The sequence below is a fragment of the Cricetulus griseus genome, chromosome 5 (genome assembly GCF_003668045.3).
Source record: "Cricetulus griseus strain 17A/GY chromosome 5, alternate assembly CriGri-PICRH-1.0, whole genome shotgun sequence".
NCBI classification, from domain to species: Eukaryota; Metazoa; Chordata; class Mammalia; order Rodentia; family Cricetidae; genus Cricetulus; species Cricetulus griseus.
The window spans coordinates 62,483,547-62,504,716 of NC_048598.1; the positions used below are offsets into that span (position 1 = coordinate 62,483,547).

The 21,170-nt window shown below is 41.6% G+C and overlaps 1 protein-coding gene across 1 annotated transcript in view; it reads left to right on the forward strand.

The window, feature by feature from the left end:
- Positions 1-21,170, forward strand: part of Nckap5 (NCK associated protein 5) — a 544,909-nt gene that overhangs the window by 170,072 nt on the left and 353,667 nt on the right. Inside the window, exon 5 of the mRNA XM_035445835.1 lies at positions 7,185-7,272. Coding sequence (XP_035301726.1) covers positions 7,185-7,272 — 88 coding nt within the window. The remainder of the gene's footprint in view (positions 1-7,184; positions 7,273-21,170) is intronic.

Consider the following 21,170-nt stretch of genomic DNA (forward strand, 5'->3'; position numbering starts at 1 on the left):
TATATATATGCCCTAGCTACCAAAACTTCATAAACTGGGCTGATAATATGGGATGTCATTGTGTTCAAAAGAGTAAGGCTGCATATTGGGTCTGTTTTTACCAAGGAACAGTGGCCCCAGCAGCTCAGTCCCAATTAAAGACCTTGTCCTTCGGGTCCTAGCTGGAACATATCTCTGATGGGTGACATATATATGCAGTATAAGACTATGAAAATGCAGGAGATTGGAGAATTAGTGAGCGGGAAAAAGCACAGCATGAATTTCATCACACCTGAAAGTACTTATTGATCACCTACTTAGTAATGGCAGCTATGTGAGACAGCTACGGAGAAAGCAAAAATACTCTTAAAATGAGACAATGCATCTGACTTTAAGAAACTTAGAGAGTCTGTGTGTAAGTGTAACACACACTTGTACACACACTTGAGTGTGTGTTAATTTATGTTCAGGGACTAGAGGAAAACTTCCAGTATTGTTCTTCATCCACCTTGTTTGTTGTAACAATCTTTTGTTGTCCTGTAGCCAACTAAGTAAGCTGGACTGACCAGGGAGCCCCAGGGATGTACATGTCAACCTCCCCAGCACTGGGATTATAGGAAGTAGCTACCATTCCCAATTAAACAAACAAACAAAAAACCCTAAGCATATGTTTTGGAGTTTGGAGTCTGGTCCTTGTGCATGTAAGGCAAACCCTTTAGGGGCTGAGCTATCTCAGCCCTTAGATGTTGTTCATAAGATACTATTATTCTAAGATGGGGAAAGTTCATTCATTTGGAAAACTCAAAGGGAGATGGTTTTTTAGGGACAGAAGAGGTCAAGGTGTGGTTTTATGTTTTGTGTGGGATTTGGGTGGAATGAGTATGCCCTTTGGGAGGAAAAAATATATTTCCTTGGATAGTTGGTTTTTAAAACTTCAACAGGTATTTATTTTGAGCTTCAGGTAGTAATAAAATCTGTCTATTAAAAATACCAGGGTAGAGCCTATCATTGTAGGAACCTGCTTCTGGAAGAATTTTAATCTAGCTGGAGGTAAAATACTTAGCTAGTAAGTGTGGTCCCAGGTTCAATAGCTTGTACTGGAAAAGAAGACTTGAAGTCTCTACAATGATGTCTGGAAACACATTTTCTAACATGGCTTTTCATGGACCGAGGGGTCCTCACAGATGAAATCACACTCCACTTGTAACTAAAGCCCTTAATACTTCAGACTCAGGACAATGAGCTGTCTTCTTGGCCATTCAGAACCCTGAAAATCTGATCTCCATCTGTGGGACCCACATGGTTGAAGGAGATAGTCAACTCCCTTATTTTGTCCTCTGCTTTCTACAAGTATACCATGAGACATGAATACACTCATACTAAAAAATGCAGCATAATAAAAATTTCAGGCTCAGACAATATACATTAGAAGTAATTATATATCAGTAAGAGGACATTTTTTTTTTCCTACAGGTTTTCATTTGTAATAGCTGTCTGACCAATGTTCAGGGAAAGAAGTGATCTAGTGTCAGTTAGAGAAAATGAGAAATGTTTGCTTGAGGTCAGTGGTTAAAGGTAAATATTACCCACCACTACTTAGAAGCAAGCAAACAAACCCAAATCTCTGTCCAAGCCTGGACTGCTGGGAATAAGTGACGTATTTTCATCACATTTGGGAAGCAGATGGTGTGCCGTGAGACAACTGGAAATCTGAACCCTCCTCATGGAAATAATAAAGCAACACAAACCATCTTTGGGTGTCAAGCAAGCAACAATGGGTCACTTCATGGTCTGTGACTTTTTTGCCAGGCAAATAGAGGTTTGGGAAATGAGAATCAGGGAATAAATGACAGCATGTTCTTATCACATACAAAATGCTTTTCTCTGTGACCAGATTCATAAAGGTTATTTTAAGAATATGGCAACTTGATTTTCTTGCCGAGGGTTTAAGGCTATCCCCGAAACCTCTATTTGAAGCTGCAGTTTGGAAATACAATTGGTTTTAAATCATCCTAAAGTTGTGCCAAGTAACTGTTCACAACATTACTTAGGATTCTGTGTTGCTTGAGATTGTCTTAATTTCTGAAATGTCCCTGCTTGCTTTTTCTTTACCCTTACATTTTCTTAAGGATAAAGCCAAAAAATAATGGGTGAGAGTTGAATAGGCATTTTTCTTCTTGATCTAGAGACTCCTACAAAGAAGTTCTAATTACACAGGAGTAGTAACTCATCAGGTATGCTGAGACAGTTCCATTTAAACTTAGTAGAAGTAAAAACAAACATGCTGTTATTTACATTGTATATGGTGTGTGTGTGTGTGTGTGTGTGTGTGTGTGTGTGTGTGTGTTTCCTGTGTGTATTCAAGTACACACATATGTGCAGGCCAGAGGCCAACCTCAGTTTGTCTTCCTTTGTCATGTTCCACCTTGAGTCTGGCTGTCCAGAGGATCTCCGGGATCCTCCAGTGTCTGTCAGATGAGTATGGAATCTCAGGTGTGAACCATCATACCTGGAATTTTTTAATGTGACTTTTAGGAATTAAACTCTGGTACCCATGTTTGTATAGTAATTGCTCTCACAACTGAACCAACTCCCCAGCCCTTTTGCCAACCCCAGTCTACTGGGACACATTTAGATCACATGGGTGCAAACGAATAAATGAGGAGTCAATGCAACACTGACCTTCTATGCTGTTGGTGTGAAGTATGTTCTGAGAAATGTGTTATGAGATGAGCCCATCTTCCTGTGCAAAGCAGGAAGGGTGCCATCACAACTCTCAGCTTCACTGTCACCAAGAAAAAAATCTTAGGAGACCATTGCCACATAGACTACTGGTCACGGAAATGACTTCATAGAGGACACATCTTAAAACTTAACCTGAGCCATGGGCCAGGCAAGTCTGAGAACAACATCAAACTTTATGTTAAGTTTGTGTTAGCTTTGATGCACACCACGGACAATTCTCTTCTCCTCTATTGTACAAACAAAATGAAGCATTAGTAGGTGATGTTGATCTTCTGAGAATTTGTGGCATCAGTCCTGCCCCACAGCCCTATAAACCTAGTGGTTCCCTTCTTCCTCCTTACCCTTTCTGTCCTCCCTTCCTTTCCTTTTCTCCTTGCTTTCCTTTCTTCCCTCCTCTTCTCCCCTCTCTTTCTCTTTATCTCGCTCCCCACCCTCCCTCCCTCCCTCCCTCCCTCCCTCCCTCCTTCCCTCCCTCCTCCCCCCCCTCTCTCTCTCTCTCTCTCTCTCTCTCTCTCTCCTATTGTTCTTTCTGCAGACCTTAAGTCTGTCACTGATCACAAGCAACAAAATGGCTCATGGGCTCAGCATGGCAAAAACATTGTCCAAAATAAGCCCTTAGTAGAAGTCTACATTCTTACTTGGAATATTTTCTTCTAATGTCAGTAAAGTCATGTAGAAGGGGCTGCTGTATTTAGGTCAGTTAACTGTGTTTAATACCCCCTCTTTATCCACCTAACCACAGTCACTTAAGTGAGCCATCTAACCTTTCACTAACTCAGCTTTCTCATCTTCCAAGTAGATATAATGATGTTTCTAAAGTACATTAAAATGATTAATAGATGAGAAAGTTCTTCAATGAGCTCTGTTCAATTTTGAGTGATTAATAATTTAAGACTTGAAAATAGGGGGTAGTACCCTTTACTTTCTCAGATGCCTATAGGAAAGCAGTGTTTTGTGTCCGTCATATTTTCCAAAGACTGAATGGGTTCTGGTGATATCTTCAGAACCCCAGAAACCATACTGAAAAAAGCAAACACAAAAACAAAAACAAAAAAACAAAACAAATCAACAACAAAAAAAACAGGCTTGGTGGTGAATGCTTGTAATCATAAAGGAAGATCCCTGGGGCTCACTTGACAAGCTCTGGACCAGTGAGAAGCCTATCCCAAATAAGGCAAAAGCATGAAGAATGACACCTTAGGTTATCCAATGACTTCCACATGAAAGAAACACACAGAAAGATAAACACAGAGAGATACATACATGAATGCATATACACTTTCATATTTACACATCTCACATGAACACATACACAAAAATTCAGGTTTGGATATCCTCGGGGTCTTCACTCTGCTGTTAAGTAGTTATGTGCCATGTGCTATGGTACAATGGTGAACTTTAAAAAAAATTACTATGCCACCCTGCTTATTATAATGAACTAGCTCAGGTAGATTCATAGGCCTTTGAGAGCTCTTGGCTGTGTTTTGGTTTGAATGAGAATGGCTCTCATAGTCTCATATAGTTGAATGTTTTGTTCTTGGTGGAACTGTTTAGGAAGGGTTAGGAAATGTGGCTTGTTGGAGGAGGTCTGTCACTTGGGACAGGCTTTGAGGATTGGATTCAAAATCCCATAGCATTCCCACTTGGCTTTCTGCCTGGTGCTTCTGGATCATATGTGAACTCTCTGCTACTGCTCCAGTGCCATGCGTGCCTGCCTGCTGTCATGCTCCCTGCCATGATGGTCATGGAAACTGTTTAAGGTAATTTATTTAACCAGGCAGTGGTGACACATGCCTTTAATCCCAGCACTTGGGAGGCAGAGGCAGGTGGATCTCTGTGAGTTCAAGACCAGCCTGGTCTACAAGACCTAGTTCCAGGACAACCTCCAAAGACACAGAGAAACCCTGTCTCGAAAAACAAAACAAAACAAAATAATTAATTTATTTTGTTAAATTTATATATGTGCGTATGTGTATTAAGTTTGGCATATTACCCACATGCCCTTCTCCATCTTTACCTCAACCTTCCAAAATTCCTTTTGGTTTCCTTTGTCACTTCTGTTTTTCTTCTCTCTCTCTCTTTCCCTCTCTCTCTCTCTCTCTCTCTCTCTCTCTCTCTCTCTCTCTCTCTGTGTGTATTATATGCACATTATTTTATGTGGAACTACAAAGGAGAGAAAGACATGAGTTATTTATCTTTAATATGATTATCTCCTGTTGTTTCTGTTTCCTTGCAAACTACATAACTTTGTTCTTCTTAATGGCTGAAAATTTCCATTGTGTATATGTACCATGTTTTCCTCATCCATTCCTTTGTTATTGGACACTGAAGTGAGTCCCATAGTCTAGCTATCATAGTTCTTCAAAAAACATGGTTGTGCAGGCATTCTCCTCTGTATTAATTCTGACCTTTGAGTACTTAGGAATAGGGCACAGGCCAGTGTCATGTATACAGAGTTAGGAATACTCCTGGCCCATTGTAAGTATGCTGTCCTTTAGAAAATGAACTGACAGATCTGAACTGACTAGTGAGTGCTAGCTTTATCTGTAAATCAATGTGAAAATGAGAAATATGAGGCCCAGTCGCATAACACAAGTTGTCATTTGTTCTAGGATGCAAGACATGCATGTGGGAAACATTTGTGCACTAAAGTGAGAGGGATTTAAAGGACAAAATGAATGATACAGAGTGTAAGATTTCAAAGAGATTTGAGATCAGCAAGGGAAGATCGTGAGTGGGAAATGAGGCAGATCTAGAAAGTAGGTGAGTGTCCCTGATAAAGGACACTTATACAGTAGAAAGTAACAAAGTGAGCTCATGTCCCAAGTGGAAGTGGGTATAACTCTGCTGACCCTGGACCACAGGGGTTGTGTTTGTGTGCTGAAACAAAATACCCCAGGAAAATAACTTAGGAAGTGTTTATTGTGGCTTACGATTTAAAGATAGAGACTATCATAGTGGGGAAGGGGGTAGGCATCACTCACATTCAGGGAGGATCTCGCCTCGGTTAACCTAATTTATAATCTCCCTCTCACACATGCTCAGAGATTCCTTTCCATGGTGATTCCAGATACCATCAAGATGACAGTTAGAGTTAATATCACAGAAGTTTTAGAAGAGGTATTTAAAGCCAAGAAGGATTAAAAAAATTAACATGTTGCAATATAAGCTATATAGATGGTTAAAGATGTTGACTGAGTTGGCAAAGTTGCAAAGCAATTTAAAGTCAGAAAGAGAAGGGTTAAGTATCTGCCAGTGTCCTGACACCATGAAAAGGATGAAATAAATCTTTGTGTGCTGATGTAGGAAGACAACCATGAAAGGACACACACTTTGTTAATGGGAAGAATATATTTGTGAAAGATCTGCTGCTGTGTAAAATACTTTTCCATGATTGAAACATACCTTCCTTCAGAGAAGCTCCTTAAACAGGAAGTAAAGGAGTCAAAATAGTTTCAGGAAGTCCCTAAAATGGGCCAGATTCACCAGTCCCCTGGCTGTCAGAGTAAGCAATAAAAACTGAGAGTTCCCCTTCAACGAAGCAAAGCCAGACTGCCTAGAAGACCCAGACAAGCAAAGCTACAAAACTCTGAGTCCAGAACAGCTACACAGAAGAAGCATAGACCAGCCAAGCTGCTTAGAAGAGTTTAGACCAACTGAGGCACCTGGAAAGTGCAGTCTCCAACCTGTAGACTGTGCAGTAAGCTCCAGGTTCCCGGCTTTATGAGCCTTCATCCATGCAAGTGTTTTGGTAATACAGCTGTCTTTGAGTCATTTCTGTTCCTATAAGTAACCCCAATAAAACTCATTGGTTCATCAAGTTGGACTTTGGTGGTATCCATACTTTGGTATGTTATAAATTCTCTATCTGGGTGAGTAGATATGTGTCTTGCATCTCCCCAGGAAAAGTTTTGTTCCACAACATGTTAAGTTGGTGACTGATTTTGATTTAAAAAAAATGAAACTGATGTTTGAGAAAGATTGATGTGAGATCTTGTGTTGAATTTAAACAAGGAGAGATCATGCGTGAAGAGAGATGCTAGGATCTGCGTGTATGTGAGTACAGATGTTCAAACCAAAAATAGAATGACTGTAAATGACTTCGTGACCCTCCTTCACACTCTCCCATTCTTAGTCCCTCCCTCTCTTCCCTTCTTCCATTTTCCCCTTCCTCCTTCCACCTTTCCTTCCTCTGTCCTCTGGTCTTTCTCTACCTCTTCTCCTCTTCCTTCCTTTCATTCGTTCTTTCAACTAAACCCAAAGTTTTGGATAACTCAAATGAATATTCTACCCCGAGCTCTATTTCGCAGCCCACCACTTCTTAACTTAGGAAATAAAGGAGAGGGGAAAGACATTCCCTCATATAAGCTTAGGAAGTATACCCCGAGAAGAGATGACTCTGACAGCCCTGTGTTAGTAGAAAGCCATCTTGAAGAATGTGTTCATGCTTCTGTTTCTAGGATGGAGGAAACTGTTCGAAGTCTACTGCAGAGCCAAGGGTCTCCAGAGCACAAAAGGGAAGAACCTTCCAAGATCACAGCCTACGAGGTACAGCATGTTTCTGACTCTCTGGTTTGGTTTGGTTTCATTTTCTTGCTGGGAGCCATTGAGTCACCTTTATTTTGAGAAATCTTAAACATATTTCATTAACCCAGTGATTTCTAAAATTCCACCTTGAAAGAGGCCATAAATGTGCTTGCATGGTTGGGAAGACATCACGTGGTCCTGTTGCCAGGGAGGTGAAAGGTGTATGTGTTATATTCTTGGGGTACATGAGAGGTATTGTCTCAGATGTTGACTTGAGGAGCACTTGCCAGACATGAAGGGCTAAGGGAAGGCCTGAAGAGTAGAGAATGAGGTTTGGGCCACTCCAAGATGAGGAGAAAGCCTAGCTAAGCCACAGGGGTGAGAGGTACAGCGTAGGCCTGAGGAGATTATGCAGCTCAGAGTGACTGCCAAGAGGATGCTGGGGCTCACTGGATGGCCAGCTTAGGCTGATCTGTGAGTTTTCCAAGTAAAACTGAGCCTCTGCCTCAGAAACCAAGAGGGAGAATAGAATAATGGAAGGAGACACCAAGGATTGATCTCTGGCCTTCAGATGCACACACACATATGTGAACATGTGCGCACACACACACACACACACACACACACACACACACACACACACAAAGATGAGGAATTCTATGAACCCCAAATGAGGTCATTTGTTTTCCCTCACAAGTGACTAATAAAAATATGTTTTCAGAACTCTTTCCTTTCTGTACTACAGTCTATAAGTATCTCCTCCTAGAGAAAAGGTAGTTATTAATTTGAATTCAAGGTACACACACAGAAGGGGGTATTTTGTTCATTGTACTTTAGGCTTTAGATTCATTTATAAAATGGGAGAGGAACATGAGATATTGTATGTTCACTCAACAAATACTTGATTTCTGAGATGTATAAAGATGGCACAGAGTAGCAGAACAACTTCTGTAAGATACACCTGACCATCCTAGTGGGCTTTATGTTTATTCACCTTCCTCATCAAGTCTCACATTGAATTTGGGAGAATAGCTGAGAAATTTGTTGCTTCAATGTGGGGTGACTTCATGCCACCTGACTCAGGTTTCCCAACTTGCATCATTTCTCTGGAAGAAGCCACAAATCTGTGTGAAGGTCCAGCCTCTGGGGAAGCTGTAGTTTGCTCAGCTTTCCATTGTCGTGTGTTTGTTCTGAGGCTTTTATTGTCATTTGCTGTTGAATAGCAGGACCATAGCTCCTGGAGTTTGAGCTCCTCGCTCATTGTTTTGCATGCATTAAATATGGTCAGATTTTCTTTGCTGGGTACCTTCCTGAGTGCACTGTATAATGTAGTCCTTGTGTGAATTATAACATGCCTTTTTCATTGTGAATTCTTTCAAAGTAGGATGGCTATTTCTACCTAGCAGCTGAAAAATGCCTTTGTGGTAATTATTTTGTGAAGTGTGCCATTCTAGGTATTTCTTTTTCATTTGGATGATGTTCATAATCTCAAGTTTTGTGCATAAAGTTATTTCTGTGCAGGTGCCTGTGAATGTGTATGATGCATGCATTTGTATGCACATGCATCTGTGTATACATGTGTGTACTTGTGTGCATGTGTACTTGGATGCATATGTACCTGTGTGTATATATGTGTGTACTTATGTGTGTGCACCTGTGTTTATGTGTGTGTTTGTGTATGTGTATGCATGTGTGTACCTGTGTGTGTGTGTGTGTGTGTGTGTGTGTGTGTGTGTGTGTGTGTGTGTGTGTACACATGCACATGTGTGCATGGAAGTGAGATATACCTGTGTATGCACGTGAACATGTGTATATGGGTACACATACATATGTGTGCACATGGAGGCTAGAGAAAAACCTTAGCTGTTATTCCTTAGGCTTTGTCCACTGTGTTTGTTTGAGACAAATTCCCTCACTTGCCTAGAACTTGCAAATTCATCTCTGCTGGCTAGCCTGAGAGCCCCAGGGATCTGCCTGTCTCTCCTCCCCCTCACCTGGCTCTTTACATGGATTCTAGTAAACCCAAATGGCCTTGTATGCTCCAATCTCTAGAGCATAGGGTTTCTTTTACTCTATTGAACATCACTTAATATAGGCACAAGGCAAGAACCCTGTGCCTGCCTTCCTAGTGTCTGCAGACCAGGTCTTACTGTTAGGGTACAAACGGTTGGTACTGTGAAGTCTATAAAAGATTTGTGTTTGTCCAACAGCCTCTAAAGTAGGTATTCTTGTGGCCCCCTTAAGCTGGTGCTATAGATACCTTTTTGACTCTTGCTAAGATTAGAAGAAAGTTCCAGATATTTCCAGGTTGCATGTGTGGAATTAAACTGAACCACTATCTGCATAATATTACGTATGTGTATGTGTGGACCTGTGTGTGTATGAAGTAGGTAAGTCCCTTCATAAAACCTAGATCAAAAAGTCACTGTTTGAAAATTAAAATAAATAAATAGGGGCTGTGGAGATGACTCAATTTGTAAAGTAGTTGTCCATGTGTGAGGACTTGGACCATCCCCAATACCCAAGCACACACTATCATGGCAGCATGGAGCTGGGGGCAGAGTCATTAGGTCTCTAGGTTCACTGGTAAGCCAGCAGAGCCCAATCAGTGACAACAAGGCAAAAGAGACCTTGACTCAAAAAACAAAAAACAAAAACAGTACATATTGCTTCTGGGGAATAGCAGCCAAAATTGATCCCTGACCTCTGTGTTCAGGTACACATGTGAGCTTACACATGTACCTGCATACTTATATACTCTATTCAAATTAACTACTGAAGAAAAAAATGAAAGAAAACTCACGAGCTTGTAAGTCAGTGTTTGTTTGACACTCATTCTCACTGTGGAAGTGGCAGTTCCTGAGTGATGGAGCCATTATCCATATGTGCAGAGAAGGCACTGTGTGCACCAGGGACAGACTCATTTCTTTGGGGAGAAATGTGAGACATGAGATGCTTTCCTTCAGAGGAGCCCCAGTGTAAACATCTGCTTTTACTCTTGCTTCGTCTGGCTCTGCGGCCCTTCTCTCTGGATGATACAGGCTTTGTGATACGCCATGCTGCATCTTCTTGCCACTTGGGCCAGACTTCCCTGTAGCTAACTTTGGAAACTTTTGTTTGAAAAAGAAAATCAAAATTGCACAAGAGAGAGGGGGCCACTGAGCATCTGTGAATCAGAGAAACTGTTAGTAGAGAGACGCATAGTCTCTCTGTCTACCAGGATGCATACCCACAGGCAGCCTGGATGTGGTAGGATCCTCACAGACTCTTGATGGATTGGCCTTTCACAGGCTCCCTGGGTCCCCAACTGCCTGTGTGCTTCTCCATTGTAGCTGCTATACTCCCTCACGTTTCCACTCCTCTTTTTTTTTTTTTTAAGAAAATAAGGAACATGAATTGAATCACATTAGTTAATTCATTAAAAATGTGACAGCCAAATGGGACGAGGAACAAGACTTTGGACCTCACACAGAAAGCCTCTGTGTTCCTCATTTTTCATGCTTTAAAAGAACGTGTTTGGAACTAAATGAGGAATTCTAAATATAAATGTCCTCAGCGGGCAACAATGTTGTTCAAATGACACAAATATAAAATGTCAAATGCCTTCTTGAGAATTCTATTCTGTTTGCGCACTTAGTCAACACAGGGAGACAGGTTTGTTTCTTCCTATTTTCTCTGTGTGTGCATGTATATTTATGTACGGGCATACATAGGTGTGAGCATGTAGAGGTCAGAGGTCAACTTTGTTGTCATTCCTCAGGTGCTGACTACCCGGATTTTGAAGAAAGGGTCTTTCCTGGCCTGGAACTTGACAAGTAGTCTAGGCTGGCTGGAAAGCTCCAGGGAATCTGTCTCTTCCTCCTACACTGAATTATAAGCATGCAGCATCTTGTCTGACTTTTCATCTGGGTGCTGGGAATCAATCACAGGTCCTCATGGGTGCACAGGAAACGCATTAATGACTAAGCAATTTTGCCAGGCCCCATTTGCACCCTTTTAATTGGAATACAAGGTAGTCATGAAAGTGGAGTAGAGGTTGAGCACAATGAATTAAATAATCCTCACAGTAGAGAATGCAGAGAATTTCACAATGACCAGAAAAGAGACCAGTGTGTTCAAGTTTATTTGACTTGATCCTTCCACTTTTCCTGTCTTGGACAGCCCTGTGTTATCTGAACCCAGGGCCATTACTTCCAAAGATAGGCTCCATTCAGACCCAGATCCTTTCATAGGAATCTGAATCAGCTGAATTCTCATGGATTGTACTTGGGTAACTTTTATTAGTTTATGTTAATTGTACAAACCAATAATCTTCATGGTGACATTTTTATATACACAAATTATGCAGGTGATCATGTTCATCCCTTCAGTATTTTATAGAAAAGAAATTCCATTGTATGCCATCCAGTTCAACATTGAAATTACGATCTCCATCCTTAAGTGATTCTTTAAAAGAATTGTCAGGTGTGATTAAGTATTGATAAATGTCTCTTTTCTAGATAACCTAAGAACTGTCCATCATCCGATACACATATTTTCATGTTAGTTTGTGTTTGTGTGTGATGTTAGGATCATAGATGTCATGGTGGGTGCATGGAGATCAGAGGACAGATTGCAGGAGTCAGTTCTCTACTTCCAATATGTTTTGAGGCAGGGTCTCTCCCATTCTGTTCCTGCTCTGTGTGTTCCAGGCTAGCTAGCTCATGATCTTGCTGAAAGTTCTCTCATCCCTGCCTCCTGTCTCATCACAAGAGCATAGGGACTATAAATTACAATATCACATCCTGCTTTTTACATTGGTTCTAGGGATTGGACATGGGTTTTCAGACTCCCATAATTGGTGCCTTTATCTGCCTGAAATATAAATGTTCATTTTTATGTGGTACACTGACAGTACATGGCAACATCTGGAACCTTCATCACTGATGCTTAAGGCCAGCTTGGGAGATGACTAATGTTTTACAAGTTATAAATGCATTTCTGATGTACTAAAACTCACTCTATACTAAGGGTAAGCTTTGACTTCTGATCACCATCCTACCTCCACCTCCACAGTCCTGAGATTACCAGAATGCACCACCCTGCCCAGTTTATGAGATAGTGGGATGGAACTTGGGGCTTGTGGGTGCTACCCAAGCCTTTGACCAACTGAGCTACATCCATAATATATCATTTATAAGTTATAATTCTTACTAAAATCAATAGGAAATTTGATATCTCAAACTTTATATTTTTTCATCATGATTTACATACACTTAAACAAAACTAAAACTTTAAAGAGCCCACACAGAAAAGTTAGAATTGAAAAATTATGTTCTTTAGCATTAAAATAGAGAAGAAACCCCTTTCTTAGAAAGCATCTTTAATAGCAGTATTCAGGGTATAAGATGTAAAATTTCTAAACTTATTATAATATTTTCTTTTTCACAAAGAAAACCATACAGCACAACTAAAGTGTGATTTTCAAGTTAGGAAGTTCTCACTTTCCATTTCTTCACAGCCTTGCCAAGTCTTGATGTCACCTGAGGGACTTGTCATGGAGTCAGGCCACACCCCTGAATCTGCTGAGTTAAAACTATGAGTATGACAACACTGATGGTTTTGATGTCTTCCTCCACAGATCCATCTAGTGATTTCTCTGATGCACAGGTTTAGCTGGTAACCAGGAAAATGCTTCAGCACTGACCCCGTTCCAATCACAACCTTGCCTTCATATTAAGAGGGACAATGAAGTTGAGGCTTAGAGCTCAGTTTTCCTTGTCCCCACCCTCACTACTAGCCATATACTGTACTCACCAGTACTGGGTCATACACACATCCTACTTGTGTTAGTATGCACCCTGGCAGTCACCTAGCCAAGAGAAGAAACAAGACTGTAAAAAGTACAAGCTATTTACAAAAGGTTTCCTTTCTTTTTGTTGCCATTTAAATTTTTTCTTTTTCTTTTTTTCTTTTTTTAATTTTAATTAAAAAGAAAATTATTTTACATGTCCCTCTCCCTCCTCTCCTCCCCTGCCCCCCAACTAAAACCCTACCCATCCCATACCCTTTCTGCTCCCCAGGGAGGGTGAGGCCTCCCATAGGGGGTCTTCAAAGTCTGTCTTATTCTTTGGGATAGGGCCTAGGCCAACCCCCTTGTTTCTAGGCTCAGGGAGTATCCCTCCATGTAGGATGGGCTCCTGAAGTCCATTCCTATGCTAGGGATAAGTACTGATCCACTACAAGAGGTCCCATAGATTTCCAAGATCTCCTCACTGAGACCTACATTCAGGGGGTCTGGATCAGTCCCATGCTGATTTCCCAGCTATCAGTCTGGGGACCAAGAGCTCTTCCTTGTTCAGGTCAGTGGTTTCTGTGGGTTTCACCAGCCTGGTATGAACGCCTATGCTCATCAGTCCTCCTTCTCTGCAACTGGATTTCAGTTCAGTTCAAGGTTTAGCTGTGGGTGTCTGCTTCTTCTACTTCCACCAGCTGCTGGATGAAGGCTATACGATGGCATATTTATATACTTTATTTTATTTGTGTGCTAGGGAGTAGGGATGGGGTCACATTCCACAGCATACTTGCAGAGGTCAGATGACAACTGACATGGGCCTGTTGTCTCTTTTCAATCTGTGGGTCCTGGGGAATCCAGCTCAAGTCATCTGGTATGTTTATTCACTAAGCCATCCTGTTGGTCCCATTTTACCATTTTTATCTTAACCTAAAGAAGACATATAAAACATTGATGAACAGTAAATCCAGTGAGCATGTACAAGCTAAGAAAAATATTATTTAAAGTTCTGCTGTTTGTGGAGAGAGTGGTGAAGTCTTGGCACAGTTATTTATAAAATTATAAATAATTGGTATATGAAATATTTTTAGTGAGTGCTGTTATTTATGTCTGTGGCCTGTAAACTTAGGAAGACTCTTGATTCTGCTTTGAGATATTTGCCCTTTTCTTAGAATCTCTCTGAACTCTGAATTGCTGCTGGAGTGGGGAAGGCACTAAATGGAGTGTTTTTATTGTGTGTTAAGTTTTAAAGGACTGAAATGATTCCTTGAGGGAGCAATTTTTCTAGTTCCTTTTTTTCTTGGTTCTAAGCAATGTCCTTTATTCACATAAGGTCAGACCAAAGTATGTGTAAATATTTGGAATAGAAAAACATACTGTCCTTTGTAAAGGATGGACATTCATTTTTCTTTTTTGAAAGTATTATACCAGAGAAGTTTTATGATTTTATATTTAGAAGCTTTTAAAACAGTCTCATCTGGGAGAAATTTCTCATTGCTTCACTAATTAGTGATTATTTTCAAACTCATAATGCCAAAGTTATGTTGGAGTGTGTGTGTGTGTGTGTGTGTGTGTGTGTGTGTGTGTGTGTGTGTGTGTGTGTGTGCTTGTGTGCATACATGTTACTGAAGACATGTAGACATGTGTGCCTGTGCTAGTGGAGCACAGAGACTAACATTCTCCAGGACACAGTTCACCTACTTTATTATTTGTCAGGGTGAGCATGTTTGGTGGTCAGAGGACAACTTAAAGGAGTAGCTTCTTTCCTTCAACTACAGAGTGAGTGTGTCCCTGAGATCAAACTCAAGTTGTAAGACTCAGCAACAAGCCTCTACATGCTGAGCCATCTCATGGGCCCCCACACACACCAGCTTTTGTGAGACAGCATTTCTTGCTAGCCTTGAGCTTTCCCAATAAGCTACACTGGCTGGGAAACCAGTGAGCCTCAGGAATCCACCTGTCTCGACCTGTGCAGCCCACAAGCACCCACCACTACACTGGCACTGCCCTTTGAAACAAATTGGGGAGTTTAAGCACGATCCCTGAGAGCTTAAGTATCTTCTTCATTCTCGAGAATTTTACTGTTCTCCTGGGTTCTGATTCTATTGTCTAGTTCTTGGTTTCCTCCTAAACTCCTGATTTCAGGATTGAATGTTTTCACTATTAGATATTCTGCCCTTTGAACTGAATTCCTAGCAAGCAAAAGTAGAACAAGGCTTCGCCTATGAAATACAGATCACCTGTGAATAAATGCTGCCCTGGGAAGGCACCTTCCTTTCTTATGAGTGAGCTGGGTGATGCTACATGGACCTCTTGTCTTGCTAGCTCACCTCAGGACAGGGCTGGTCTTCACTTACAATACTCAGGATGCCTGATAGGTCAAGAAGTCCCATGTACAGAATCTAAAAGATGCTGCCCTTTTCTAAGTATGTAGTTTGGGTAAATTCTTGAGGTGCTTCAGATGGTTAAATGGGTTTATCAGTTGTATCTTCCTTATGAGAAACAAATGAGTTTGAACAGAGCCAAATCATAATATCCATCCTTGCACTTTGGCCTGCTTTCTTAACTCACCCCAGACTAAGAAACTTGACTTAATTTTTAGGACTTGGCTTACTGATGTTTCATGACGATGTCTTCAATGAAGGTAAAAATAGTCTTGGACAGACAGCACTCTTTCAGAATGAGGAAATAGGAAAGCCATAGGAAAGGCTAAAGTACTCTCTCAGTATGTTTGTCTGTCTCTGTCTCCCCTCCCCCTTGCTCTAATATTACCTATCAATTGCTCCTATAAACTGCCATATCTGGATTTTTTAGGTAGGTGCTGGAGATCAGAACTGAGGGCCTTATGTTTATACAACAAATACTTTACCCACCATGGAGCCATCTCTTTAAGTCCTCCTTATCCATTGTGTTTGCAGAGTGACTACAGCTGGGATATGAGGAGAACTATGTCTGGGTGAAAGGTGAGAGGAACGAGGTCTTACCATGGGCTTATCATCTCTCTAAATAATAATGTTGTAGCTCACTGACAGCCACATCTTGGGCAGTGTTTTGGGCTTCATGGGTTTCAAAGCTTGGACTTATGTGTTCCTTAGCAGGTTCCAACCTTTCGTGAAGTGATGATCTACTCAAAAAAATCTTCCCTACAACTCAATCAGACCACAAGGGTTTAGGATGTGATTAGATTCTCAACCCATCTGGTCTTAACCCATTCCTATAATTCCCTGGCAATTAAACCTGGCCATTGATGTGTTTCATAGTTTTAATTCTTCCCAGTGATTCAGTGTGTGGGTAGCATTGTGACATAATCAGTTCCTGGATGATAACTCAGGTATAGCCATAGTTCACTAAAGGAATGAAACTGATAGAATTATTATATTATAAGGTTATTTATTAGATTGACTTACATGATAGAGTCTGGAGAACTAAACAATGGCTGTTTTGCCAGAGAGACCAAATCTATGGTAGCTGCTACTATGTCTATGAGGCTGGAAGGAGTGGAATGTTGTGAACCAAATGAAAAATGTCCCCAGTAGGATTGTATAATTTGAACACTTGCTTCCCGTGTGGTGGCACTGTTAAAAAATAAGAGTTGAAGCCTTGCTGGAGGAGGTACATAATGGAGACAGCCTTTGATGTTTCCTAGCCTCTCCCCATGTCTTGTTCTCTCTGCGTGTTTCCTGGGTAAAGAATAAATGTGATCCCTCTCTTCCCACCTGCAAGGTCAGCTTCACACTCCTGCTGCCACATTTCCCCTGTCATTATGGACCACATCTCCTCTGAAACAGAAGCCTTTGCTGTGGTGTTCTATCATAGCAACTGAAAACTAGCTGAATCAGCCCAGGAGATGGTTTCTGACCAGCTGATACTCATGAGGCAAGCCCAGGGGACAATCTCAAAGGAAGCCTGAATCATCAAGAGCAGACAAATGCAGAGGGTGTTTTTTTTTTCCTCTTCACCCACCCATAGGATCTTTCCCTTACTCTCCTTGGTTACAGTTAGTTGTTAGCCTGACATGATCTGAACACTTGTAACAGTTGGGTCTCTGTACATGCCTATGGGGAAACTCAGCTTCATTGTGGGTAGAATCATTTCATGATGTGGGTAACATGCAAAAGGTGAGAGTGGCAGCATTCACATCTCTCTGTATCTTCTCATTGGATGTGAGGTGACCAGCTTTTCACATTGAGATTGACCAGGAGAGGTGGCCATGAGTGACCCTAACCCAGCTAAGACTTAGCTCATCTGGGCTGGTTTTGGTTTTTTGTTTGTTTGTTTGTTTTTTGTTTTTTTGTTTTTCGAGACAGGGTTTCTCTGTGGCTTTGGAGGCTGTTCTGGAACGAGCTCTTGTGGACTAGGCTGGTCTCCAACTCACAGAGATCCACCTTCCTCTGCCTCATGAGTGCTGGGATTAAAGGCGAGCGCCACCAACGCCCGGCTTCTGGGCTGGTTTTAGAATGTGGAAATTTTGCTAAACCACCCTTGAACTTAGTCAACTCTTAAAAGATAGAGATCTTAAAGAAATCTGTTCCCTCTCCTGCCTCCCTGTCAGCTGGCAGGCTTACTCAGATATGAATAGTGCTATGTGGTTCCCTTTACATGGAGCTCATAGAAGTCAATATAAGCAAAAAGCAACCAGGGAGCATTTAGTATGTTTTGTGGACATCCACAGTCCTGTGGAGGGCACCTACTGTCAAGCCAAGTTCATGGCCCCTTGAATCCACCAAAGAATCTTGTCTTGCTAAGGCTTGTGTTCTTGCCTTCCCTGCATAAATTGATGGCCAAGCTTCTTTTTTCAGTTTGGTTCCATAGTTGTATGAAGTAAAAATGCATCTTTTACCCCCAGATTGCATCCTTCACCCAATATGTCCTCTTTAGATGATTTGATAACTCACCTCCAATGGATTTTGTTCCATACAAAATTAACTTATTAACTAATGAATTAGCACAGGCATGCCTGTGTCTGCACGCTAAGGCCAAGTGGATAGCATAGTCTGAATTAGTAACTTTCTGCTGTAATTACAAGTGATGATCTGAGAACAGCTCCTTTGCAAATACTCTACAATCTATTTTATTGCATTTACAAAATAATTTGTAAACATACCCTCAGGATATAAATTAGGCTGTATTTCTCTTGGGTCACTGTATTTGATTTTCTTTCCAAGCCTACAGTTATTGCATTTTTCTTCTTTGTGTATTTTTAGCACCTCCTTCCTTCTGAGCATCTCAGCATGCCCTCCAGGGAATGTTAGTGAGAACGGGCACTGAAATAATTAATATATCCTTTGCAGTCATTTCATCCACACGTTAGCATTTTCAGATAGCCAGAACAAGAAGTTAGGTTCACCTTGCACATGAAGGAACTTCATTTTACACAGGCTGTTGTCTTTGTGAGTGTTGGGCAGTGAGTCAGTCAGGCTGCTGTGGACTAGATTCCACAGTTTGGTGGGGATAGTATTAGTTGTATCTGTACTCATGCTCCTGAAACTCAGCTGTGTCTGGAAATGTCTGCACAGCTTTAAAAATTTCTCATGTGGGGATGGATGGGTGGATGGTGTGGTGGGTAAAGTACTTCTTGTATAAGTGTGAGGACCTGATTGAGTTTGGGTCTCAGAACTCTAGTGGTGCCACATGCTTGCAAACCCAGGTAGCCTATGTGGCAACAAGTTCCAGGCTAGTGAGAGACTCAAAACTAAGATGGGGAAGCACTTGAGGAAGATTCAATCTGTAGTCTCACTATATGCCTGACATGGGGGAGTACTCCTTCCACACACTTGCACATATGAATGCATTGAGAGTGCACTCGTGCGCACGCACACACTCATGCATGCACCCAAATGCACAAATACATGATGCACTCCAGGAGTTCTGAGCTAATTATCTTGGGTGTGTCCTGAACATTGAAATTTTCCTCATTTTTCACAGGACAGTTCAACTGTATGCATTGCTTTCTTGCTTGCCGTACTGAAGATTTCTCAAATAATCATAGGCATTCCCATGAGATAAGAGAGAATCAAAGGTACTTTAAGAGATAAAGAGAATCAAGGGTAGTCCAATGGGAGACAGCAGAGGAACGTGGCCACCATGGGACAAGGAAATAGATGAATATGGGTACTCTGATGAGATAGTTCATAATCACAGGGTGATTACGGGATACTCAGGTGTGAGGAAGCAGGTGATTGTGGTTTGATGAGTTGCCTCCAGATACAACAGCCTGAGTTGAGATCCCACTGGAGCAACTCACAGATGTCTAGTGTTTGGATTTACTGAAGCTTGGAGAGTTATGGAGACTTTGTCTGAGCCACACTCAGTACATGCATTGGTAGTGAGCTCATTGCTCCAGTGTTGGTAGTATGCACAGATCAGGGTGTCACTCAGGAAAATGATGGTACATAGGCAGACCCAGGTCAAACTTTCCAAACAGTATGGTGAGATATGGTAGAGCACTTATGGGAAGCAGATTCCTGAGGGAAAACCTAGCTGTGGGAAGGTTCTAGTGGACAGTAATTTAACTTCAGTTAGTAAAAGGAAATCATAGATATAAAATTGCATGCAGGCATATGCTCCCCCACCCCCGACACACACAACGATGAAATTCTAAATATACCCTAATTAGGGTTGCCTACCAAATTAGCTTCAGGTCTGTTCTCCTTTTGAAAAACCCTAACTGATAAGCTAGTGTTAGAGTTACCAAATGAAGGCTTTTTTTATTCCCCCATGGTATACCCTGGGAATGCAGAGATTATTGACAGTGATATTCCAGTGCCTGTCCTCATAGCCAACCCCTCTGCACAAATAGATCAGGCCTTCTACATAGAGCTGAATTTCCAGGTTTCTCCGAGCCATTCCGACTCTTCCACCAATGTCTGGGAAAGTCTTTGACAAGAAATGCCTTCGGGGATTTTTGGGTTGAGAGAGAGATGCACAGCTGAGCACCATCCTTCCTACAGTGTGGGAGTCAGGCAGGAGGCCTGAGAGTCACTGCTGATAGGCTCCATAACATGGACATTCTATCTGGGAGGTCAGGCCACTTAAAAGGGCTGAGATAATCTCATATTTCCTGTAGTGACAAAGATCAAAGATCATGTTTATAAATTGTTTTTTGTTTTGTTTTGGTCTTGCCATGTTTATGTCTGCTACAATATGAATAACCAGTTTATGCCCATGGCTCTCTGTGTGTGTAGAGAGTGTAGAGAGAGAGGCCAAAGGAGATCCTTGGCTGTCATTCATCACACATCACCCATTTATTTTTGTCTTTAGATAGGGTCTCTTACTGGCTGGGAACCTACCTAGTATTGAGGGCTGGCTTGCTAAGGAGGAGCTGGGCTGCTGGCATAGGTCCACTACTCCAATCAGCACACCACCACCCCACAGTTACTTTTCCATCCATTCTGGAGATGAAACTCAGATCTTCATGCTTGCAAGGTAAACACTTTCCTGGCTGAGTTGTCTCCACAGACCTGCTCATATTTTGCTAAGGGATGAGTTCAGGTACAACAGGTGAGGGTAAACCACCATGTGGTGAGGAACAGCTTACTCACAACTCCTAGAAGCTGGGTGGAAGCAGAACCAGCGTGTGTTTGCAGACACCATGTCTCAGAGCTGACTGTCCTCAAAACCTCTCATCCCTCATTCACCCACTTAATTTTACATGGCTGGAAATGGGAAATGGTGCAAATACCTCTCTAGATTTACCACAATCACCCTATCTGTGAGTTGCAGACTTGAAACTCAGACCCAGCTTGCTGAATGCTCTCAGTAGCCACAGAGGGAACCCAAGGTTACTTGACGGTAAGAAGGCCACTAGTTAAATCCAGCAGGCTTTTTTTTTTATTTTAGAATGCCTCTGGGAGAGTCAGTTATCTTAGAACCCCAATTTGTCCAGCCTCTCTCACTCTCACTCTCTATTTTTTTTGTTTGTTTTTTGAGACAGGGTTTCTCTGTATTGCTTTGGAGGTTGTCCTGGAACTCACTCTGTAGACCAGGCTGGCCTTGAACTCATGGAGATCTGCCTGCCACTGCCTCCCAAGTGCTGGGATTAAAGGTGTGTGCCACCAATGCTTGGCTCAGCCTATTTCTCTTTAAATACACAGATTTTATGTGAAGAAAATGGTTACCCCGGTTTCAGATGAACTTTTTAAAAAAA